The sequence below is a fragment of the Alligator sinensis genome, unplaced genomic scaffold (assembly GCF_000455745.1).
Source record: "Alligator sinensis unplaced genomic scaffold, ASM45574v1 scaffold371_1, whole genome shotgun sequence".
In the NCBI taxonomy this organism is placed as follows: Eukaryota; Metazoa; Chordata; order Crocodylia; family Alligatoridae; genus Alligator; species Alligator sinensis.
Genome location: NW_005842262.1, coordinates 515,622 through 525,794, shown reverse-complemented (window position 1 = coordinate 525,794; position 10,173 = coordinate 515,622). Strand labels below are relative to the sequence as shown.

Here is a 10,173-nt window from a genome sequence, read left to right as displayed (position 1 = left end):
CCTCCTGCCAGTACCATGGCGGGGGACCTAGGAGGGAACCTACCTCAGTATAATAGCTTCAAAGACTGCTTTGGATGGATTTATACTAAATTTTCTAAATTCAGCAGATTATCTTTGAGATAGAGCCTAAAATCCAAAGAATTTTATAAATATAAAGGTAAAACAAAATGCTCTAGAACTTGAATATGGTAACAAGCTTTCCAGCACACACTGTGCTGAACAGTGTGAAAGTTCCTAGCTGTCAAAGAAAAAAATGGCTATCATTGACATATCACAACATTTTCTTAAAGGAAACCTGCGAGGTTCATGCCCATTTTTTTTTTCGTCATCAACTGCTTCAGCATGTATTTTATGATATGCCACAGAGGGAGACCAAGGCGTATATCAATGCTCATTACTAATCTAGCTGGCCTAAAAGTACAGATTCCTGGTCCAGACTTCAAAATTCCCAAAGTTCAAGTGTTCAGATCAGGGATTTTGGGCTGGTCCATAATTCCAACACCCTGATACGTGTGTAAATCACTGGGGTCATATTGTCTGCTCATACTGCAGAAATAATACCATTAATTGTAATGGCAGCCTTTGTTTGCACTACTTGAATCTATCTCTTCACATTTGGATTACAAATAAATTCGGGTTCAAGTTGGGTTGAATAGCTGGGTTCAAGTTGGGCCCATCTCAAATGAAAAATTACTAATAAATTCTGGTTTGGTAACAGTCGATTAATCAATTACTTTAGATTGTGGTATATTTCTTATATACAAACATTTTAAAATGCAGCAACATACACTTTCTAAGGCTATGCAAGAAACACAACATCATTCCCAGAGGACTGAACATCTACAGTCCTCTGACAACCACATAGAAATTGCTTCTGAGATATCAAATATGCTTCACAATTATGCAGGAGAACTTCACAAAAAAATTTAAAATCATCTCCTTCACACAGCCCACTCCAAAAGAAATCAGTTCAAGAAGGAAATCAACACATGCTACAATAACCTAAGAGAGATGAATCTGGATATCTTCCCAAACATTATGCAACATTATACAAAGAGACTACCAAAGATTTGTTACAACAACCATCCAACACAAAAAGAAGAAATGGACCCAATTACTACAGGAACAACTTTCCCAGCCACAAAACAACCCTCAGAGAAATGGCACCAATAAATACCTTATGACATTTCAGGCTCATACCTGATGAAATGGAAGGAATCAATTAACCTTCTAATATTATCAATCTCTCCACTCACACACTTACAAATGCTGAAAAATCTGTCCTCTCCAAAGGCTTTAATTTTTAAGACACTACAATGTGGAGAACTAGAAGAATTTTTCTGACACCTTCATCTAAAGGAATATTTTCCCAACCAAAACAAATCCTCTTTCAACATGACTTCATCCTGTGACAACATCGACGAAAATATTAATGCCAAAAAATCCAAGCCCTCAGATTGGACACCTTACAGTGGACAAAATTCAAACCTTGACCGCTATATTGACTGCTTCAGAGAAAGAATGAATAATGAAATACTCAACAACAAACACCACTATAACAACCTCTCCCTCTCAGAGAGAAGGGCCATAGACTCTCTAAGATTCAACCACCAAATAGTAATAAAACCAGCAGATAAAGGAGGAGCTACAGTTATCCTTAACCATGAAGACTACATAAAAGAAGCCAGCAGACAACTCTCTGACACTACCTACTCTGAAAAACTAAAGAAAGATCCAACTCCCCTTTTCACCTCAAAACCACCATCACATTATTTCCATCTGAACTACAAGAAAGACTTCAGACCCTGATCCCTCCACTACCCAATCCAGGGACATTTTACATGCTCCCCAAAACCCAAAAACCAGGGAATGCTGACAGACCTATCATTTCCAACCATGAAACCCTAACTGAGGAAATACTAGGTTTCATCAAATCCATCCTAAAGCCTCTTGTCACCCAAAGACCAAGTTTTATCCAAGACACAACAGACTTTCCGTGAAAACTAAAAGATATAGACCACCCTCCCAGCATTACCCTCTTAGCCACCATGGATGTCACCAGCTTATACACCACACCAGGATGGCATCCAAGCCTCATCTACAAGAGCAAGATTACAACTCAAAGTACAGACCTCAAGATATTACTGAATTCATACACTTCATCCTCACACACAACAACTTCAGTTTCAACAACCAACATTTCCTCCAGACCATTGGCACAGCTATGGGCACCAAAATGGCCCCATAACATGCCAACCTTTTCATGATCCACCTGAAAGAAGAACTCCTCAAGAACTGCACCATCAAACCTATGTTATACCTGAGATATATAGATGACATCCTCATCATCTGGAATGAAAACCTACAGTCTGACTGATTTCCATCACAAATTCAGGCAACTTGGGGTGGGCTGCGCTGCCCTGCTGCCCGCCCCGAGGTGCGCACGCAGGCACCACCAGCACGAAGCTGATGCCAGAGCTGTGGAGCCCGGTGCAGCTGTTTGCAGCCTGCCTGCTGCTTGTTACAGCTGCCCAGAGCCCGAGCTGGCTACAAACAGCTGCACCGGGCTCTGGAAGCCTACTATCAACTCTGTGCTGGGAGCGGGGGTGAGACTGGGGCTGCGCTGCCTTGGGCCCCACCCCCACTGCCTGTTCCAAGGCATGGGTGCACGTGCCGGTACAGAGATGATGTTGGACCTGGCACAGCTGTTTGGAGCCTCCCAGCTGCAGCCGCCCCTGGCTCTAGGTAGCTGCTGCCAGCCGGGAGCCCGGATGCTGCAAGCCCTGCTGGGAGCAGCCCGGGCTCTGTTGCTGGCAGCAGCTTCCCAGATCCAGGGCTGGCCGTGGTATGCCGAGCAAAATGGCCTCACGTGCTGGGGGTTGCCGACCCCTGCCTTAGACCAACATGGCTGCAACCAGTGACCCTATATCTATCTCAGAATTAGACAGGTTTAGAAAGTATGGTTTGCTATAGTGGAAAAAAATTTCCTTGCAAACAGTTTCCTATAACCTTATTCTTCATTCCCACTCCAGTTGTGACAACATGGCTAGTCTACTCTGCAGACAAACTATTTTAATTTCTTATTTGAATCAAAATGTCATTGCACTGCCATCTTGTAAATCCCAAGGATTCAAAACATCATTATTTTTACATTTCATTCCATTTCTGAAATAAGTTGTTGGTTCTAGAGGACTTACAGTGCAAGATTCTTTTAAGTTTGGAGGAAAGTACAATTGAAGGTTTTTATCAATAAAAATTGCCATAAGTCCTAGAAGTATTTTAGTCACATTCCTCCTATATAGATTGCTCAATGTACCACTGGCTTATTTTACAGCACAAAAAAGTAGGATAATAATGAAAGTAAAACTTACAAGAACAGTCTGGCCATTCAGTAGAATATGGTGGCTTCCAGATCCCATCCTTATAAGCACAATGGTACTTTTCAGTTGCCCCTTCTGCAAAGCTGTAACCATCCATACAATGTAAGGTGCAGTTAACACCTATTTCATCTTCTGTGCATGTGAAATGACCATTCACAGGGGTGAAACGATTTTCACAGGGAGAACCTATATAAAACATATTCAGTTCACATACTGGTAACTTTTCAAGTAATACTCATTAGACAACCTTAGAATTAGGATTTTCAAGATCATCCAGCATCAGCATAACTCTGCCTTCACAGAAGCCAACAGAAATATTTCAGTTGATTTCAATGGGAGCACAGTTAGTGCTTTTGAAACGCTCAGGAGTTTAAAATTCAGAAACATTGGCCAAGTACAGACAGTGAAAAAGGCTGAAACGGAGCCAATCCAATCTATGCAGGTTTTTTTAAGCTGTGTAAACTGGACTATTAGCAAACGAGACTCACGTTTGCCCTTCAGTGGGGAGAGGGAGGCAGATGCCTGCACTGGCCAAAGCAGAGGGTGCTCCTGCACAGCAACCAGCATGCCAGATATTACCAAGGGCACCTGAGTGCAGCTGAGTGAGGGCCACTCCTCATTGGATGTCAGGCACATGCCTCCCCCTGCTGCCCTGTAATGTGTCAAGCAGCTGACAGCTGCCTACAGGCAACAGAGGGAGGCATGCTCTCCCTCCACTCAGTGGCGCGGGGGTCCCTGGGCTTCGTCCGGGGTAGAGGGCACGGAGGCGCTCCCCAGGCAGGACAGAGGCAGGGGGGAGCAGGGCTCATGAGCTGCTGGTGGATGATGGTGCCAGCAGCGTACCCCTCCTCCCCAGCTGGGTCGGTGTGTGGGCGAACACACAGTGTCCCTGCCCTGTCCTGAGCACCGAGACCTTGTGCTGCAGTGACTCTGGGAAGGGTTCAGAGAATTCTGTGCCATGCCAACCCAGTGCTGAGTTTTGGCTGAAACAGCTTTCTCCTGTGCAGCTGTGGGGCTCCGGTCCACTGGTGGGGTTGGGGGGGAGGCAACACAGCTCAGCCTGGCACAGGAACCTGGTGCCCCACAGCTGCACAGGAGAAAGCTGCTTCAGCCAAAACTGGATGCTGGCTTAATGCAAGGGAAAATCCTCCTCTGAACCCTTCCTGGAGCTTCTGAACCCTTCTTAACTGCTGTCACTGTGTATCAATCCCTGCACCACAGGGTCCCAGGCTCAGGATCGGGCAGGGACACTCTGTGCTCCTCCTGACCCGGCCTGGAATGCGGGTTGCTCCCAGGGGAGAAGGGCGGGGGAGGAATTTTCCGAGCCCATCCCCGAACCACTGTAGTGCAAGGCTCCAGGCCTCCGGGAACTCTGTGCTCCCCTGACCTGGGCCGGGAATGTGGGGTGTGCCACTGGCACTACCTGCCCCCAGAAGCTCACAGGCCCCACTTCTGTCCTGCCTCACTAGGTGCTTGGCTGTAGCAGCTATGCTGTGGCTCCCTGAGAGGGGGATGGTGGGGCTAGCAGGCCCTGTGAAACCCCCTGGGATACTGGCAGATAGCAACCTACCTTGATTCACAAGTGGACCTGGCACTAACATTTGATAGGACCAGTCCAACCTAGCTCGAGTAAGTCTGATACTACCACATAGGATCCAGGTCTATCTTAGACCTGGATCTGTCATTTCGAAACCAATCTATGTGTCTCAAATTTTTGTTTTGTTACAGGTATAGACTAGTTTCCAACCACCTAAAAAAAGTGCAATGTCAGCACCTAGCCATTAGGTTTAAAAAAAACCCCAAAGCACTGTGAAGGCTAGAATTTAGAGGTTTGCTTTTGGGAATCGGCTTGTAGGTAAAGTAGATATTGCATTAAAACAGTGGTCCAGGGCAACGGCAAGGGTTAATTGATTTCTAAAAGCCAGTTTGTGACAAAGTTTCCTTCCAGGCCCACTGTGTCTGACACAGGCAAGCAGCAAACAGACACACAGGCTGGGACACTGAAGACATGTACCGCACTGCTCCATAACAGAGATAAGGGACTCTGAAGCATTGGCACCAGGTCACAGTGCCCACTGTAGAGCCCTTGAGATTTCCGATTTTGGTAAACAGACCAAATTAGGAAGACACCAGAAAGAACTAAATTAAAATGTGTACATGTGATGGGTTTGTGAAACAAAGGAATATGCTGACAGGACAAGCGTGGACAGTATGATGACCACAGAGAGACCAGTCAACAGTGCTCAGAGATGAAGAGTCATCAGGGGAGGAAAAGAATACAAAAGAAGGGATTTCAGAGCAGCAAAGGGTCCCTGAGGGGGGAACCCAATGACACCATGGACAGAGGGCACACCACCAGCCTACCTCACCCACCCCACAGGGGGAGGCTGGGCTTCAGCCTTCAACCTCCAGGCTGCTGAAATCTGACATTTAAGAAAGAACCTTAGAGTGAAACTCATGTACTGGCCAGATGTATCTTGATTCTTTGAACCCTGGGACTAGTAGATATACCATTGTTTGCATTATTCTTATCTGCTATCACTATCAATACATTTGCCCTATTATTGAATGGAGAGGTCGTGGTCAGTTTGAGAGTTTTAGGTCTGCCTGGAACAAGGTATCTGGGTCATAAATCCAGTGCCAACACACTCAGAAATGTGGAAATGTGAGACTGAAAACCTATTATACTTTTGCCTAAAAACAAATATCTCTTTTTACATCCTTATTCTTTACCTGGTAAAACACTACATAAAATTAACTAGATTTTTAAATATAACCTTTATACAGTAAAGCTATGGTGCACAGCTTAATACACCTAGTTCTGACATCATTGTTATTGGTTTTACATTGATCTACTTCTGTTGACTCCAGTGGAGTTTCTTCTGTCATGTCAGAGATCAAAATCCAAACAGTAATTTTCAGATCTAGTCCAATTTAAAAACTCAGCATGATCTACTCAACAAGCCAAGTTTGAAGAAAAATGTGATTATTTGAAATGAAAAGGACTAAAGTTTGGGAGGCTATGATGCTTGAGGTCACCTAGAGCTTGAAATGACGCCAGGTCTGAGAATTGGAAAGCTTAATGTTCTAAATTACAATAACTTTGAATTTCATTAAGAAATTGACTATGTTGAGACACCACAGCAGTGGTTCTTGACCTTTTTTAGATTCAAGACATCCCTTGGAAAATGCCAGTTCTTAGTTTTTCACTCCTTTTTTTACTACAAAAAATACTAGCACAATTCTTCTGTTGAAAAGAACTTAGAAAGATCACAGGAGGTCAGAATGTTTTTAACACTATGGATTCCTGTTTGAAATCTTTGGGTTTATCTTGTGAATCATGTTTTCACACCTAACAGTGCTAATATTGTGGGACACTGTGTGGCACCTTGGTTGAGAGTCATTGCACTATAGTTTGCAATGCCTATTACATTTACGCTACAGGACTTAATTATTGAACCTTGGCTTGTAAATATAAATACTAGTGAGACTTAAAAAAATCAGGCCAAATCAGAATATTGGTATGTATTCCTGATTTTTTCAAATTTACATGTGTATTTGTCAATTTAATTCTTCATTTTTCAAAAAGAATATGGACCTGCTAGTGGTCTGGGGAGGAGAGGTTGTCTTTATAATATATATGTTATCCACATACATACATACATAACAGCACACAGACTAAAATCTAGAAAGTGTTCTGCATCCTGCTAGCAAATTAGTAGTTAGTTTCAATAATTAAAAAAAAAAACTTGCCAAAGAAGTCTTCCATACCAGCTACAGGAAGTAAACCCAAAGGCAGATTTCTATTTTCTTTGTCAATATGTATTTTGCATTGACAAATGACTGAATTAATTTCAAGGAATTTTACTGCTTTGAAAATAAAACTTTGGTAGCTTTTACATGTAATTTGAATGGGAAGGGCCTGATTCACTGCTACATTATTCCAACTGCATGCCATACAAGCCATTCAATAGTAGACCTAATTTCAGCAGCAGTAGAACAGTGGTGACTGAAATGTATAGAGCACCAGTCTGGTTTTACATTTCATGTATCCATGTATAACAAACACTTGTTACTTATACAAGTGACTGATTTATAACATCAGCTACCTCATGGCGAATGATACAGATAAGTGCATTTTGACTAGTTGTAAATTGATTTGTTTCAGTGGCCCAAAACCAGAAAAAAAAAAGAAAATAACAAACCTCTGATGACAATGTGGATCTCACATGTCCTGTTATTTCCTGATGGGTCTGTGGCAATGTAATGAACTGTAGTTTCTCCTTTGGGAAAAAGATCTCCAGGTGAGTGACTTCTGGTGATAGTCAGTGCAGCCCCTGGAGTAGTTAAACAAAGCCAACAAAAGAAAAAAAAAAGCTCTCTCTGTTAACACCTTAATAGTTAAAAGCATACATCAACCTTCCCTACTGGGGCTGACTATACAATACACAACTTGGGGCTGTTAATATTCTCAGGAAAATAAATTCTAGCACAGTAAATTCTTGATAAAGCAGTAGCATTTCTTCAAAACAGTACACTGCTAAAATCCCTTGGTCTCAAAGGGTGACAGGAGAACCATTTGGATCACCCCAACCTTCAGCTGCTTTGTATATACCTGAGGTGCATTCTCTTACCTGAGTTGTCTGAAAACTGTGGCTCCTCCCACGTTGCTCTGTACTCATTTGCGGATACCTGAATTGGAGGTGGAGATCTGCATCTATCAAGTGCAGGGGCTTCTACATCTAGAGGATTGCAAAATATGGTATGAAATTTGATCACAGGACAGCTGTCAAGGCTAAATACAGGTATAGAAAGCAAACATGACTTTGTGACGTGAAGACTGGGTGAAGTTCCACATCAGTATATGAGGATATATGTGTGTGTGCAGTTTTGAAAGGAGGCTGCTGCAAATCTGCCAAAATAATGAAATGGCAGGATTGTAATGAAGGCACCAATGGGATGGAACAGTAAACTAGGGAAGGATAAATCTTAAACCCTTCTGCTTACTGCTTTGTCTACCACAGACTTATTCTTGGGCCTTCTTCATGTGTGTAAAATACCTTGCAACTTACTTAGTTCTTTATTTTGCCTCTGAGGTTGGCCCATTGTTAGTCATTTATAAATACCTTCCACAAGCAAAAGGACCTTGGTTCAAGCTATATGAACAGCTATTTCAGAACCTGCAACAACTGAATTATGTTTCAAGGAATAAATGACCTAACTGACTTAACTCACAAATTCAACCCACACGTTTAGAAGAACAACTCTCACACGAGTCATGGACAAAGGAATTGGGCTTACTTGCATTCACTGGATTTGGGATCCCTAAAATACTACACTGGAACATATAACATCTGCTTTGCACACAATAAAATGCCAAATTGGTATACGTTGCACACATTTGCTAACCACTGTATGCTGGATGTGTCACTCAGGGCCCTGGCACACACTACATTTAGGATACAATTAAGGTATTCATTCAGCCATAAATAGTAACCCATCACAAGTCAGAGCAAATTTATGGCATGATGATATAGCAAATGCACCACAAAGGTATTCCAAATGTCATGTGTAACATCTTTGTGGCTTGTTAGTATCATGCCTGAAACATTGATGCTCAGCTGATCAGTGAGACTGGGCTGGAGGCAGCACCTAGTTCTGGACCAAGTGCCTCCATCCAGTTTCTGGAGGTAGATGGCGGGGGGAGAAGGAGCACTGTGAGCCTGACATCAAGGCTGCACTCCAGTCCTTTAAAAAGTAGGCATGCAGCTGGGAGCCACAGTTAGACACCTAAAAGCAAGTGTTTAAGTTCCTGGAAGTACCAGCTGAGGGGCTGAGGGCTCCCTGCCTCCCAATTGTAGGTGCTGCTTTATAGTGCAGAGCATGGGCAACTGAAGAGCCACGAGATCCCAGATCCCCAGTTGCCCATTGTCCATACTGTAGGCCCTCTTCAGATGGTCTGCAAATGTACTTTTTAAAATTTCCTGGGGTGTTTGGATCCAGACAGTGTGGACAGGCTACTGGGTCTCTGGTTCTCAGTGCCCAGGGAGCTTTATAAAGAGTGCTGAGGGACCTCTATAAAGCTCTTTATACAGAGAGCTCCCCCACTGAGATCTTTAAATCCTGTGCCAGGCAGCTGTGGCTGGGCTATGAAGTGTGGGGGACCAGAGGCTCCTGGCAAGGTTTAAAGCCCCCAGCAGGGGAAGCCCTTTGGCTCCCCTCCCACCCCTACCAGAAGCCTCCTATCCCATTCAACTGGCAGCCTGGCCAGAGGGGCTAGTGCAAGGTTTTGGCAATCAGCTGATTGTTGCCCAGTCCAGAAAGCCCCAGTCTCAAACTGGATCCAGGGCTGTCCCACCCAGGGCCAGCAATCAGCTGACTGTCAGCTCACCACACTGGGAACTCAAACTGGTCCTGGTGTAGTCTGGGCCTGGGGTTGAAAATCATCTGATTATCAGCTCTGGCCTCAGTCTGCAGCAGAGCTGGTTCAAGTTCCCGATGTGGTCCTGGGGGCAGAGGTGGACAATCAACTGATTGTTGGTCCCAGCTGTGGTTCTGGGCTCCCTCTGTACCAGCAAGTAGTTTCTGTCTGTTATTGTCATAACTTGTTTCATGTTCTATGTTTTTTTCACTTTTCCTTCTTCTGGCATCCCATGGGAACTCCCTGACCGACACGCCCGGACCCACGGCCCTGAGAGGCCCCGTGTCCGAGCTTGAAAAAGGGGGGGGGAAGTGTGGCAGAAATGCCCCGTCGGTGCCCCTCTCCAGAGATCTGTCTCAGCCAGCCTGTGAG

General features: G+C 44.1%; 1 protein-coding gene across 1 annotated transcript in view; it reads right to left on the bottom strand.

Moving 5' to 3' along the window:
* Window positions 1–10,173, bottom strand: part of SVEP1 (sushi, von Willebrand factor type A, EGF and pentraxin domain containing 1) — a gene marked incomplete at its 5' end in the record, with an annotated part of 183,300 nt that overhangs the window by 92,129 nt on the left and 80,998 nt on the right. Inside the window, 3 exons of the mRNA XM_025208993.1 lie at window positions 3,372–3,566; window positions 7,586–7,717; window positions 8,015–8,122. Of these exons, the coding sequence (XP_025064778.1) occupies window positions 3,372–3,566; window positions 7,586–7,717; window positions 8,015–8,122 (435 nt within the window). The remainder of the gene's footprint in view (window positions 1–3,371; window positions 3,567–7,585; window positions 7,718–8,014; window positions 8,123–10,173) is intronic.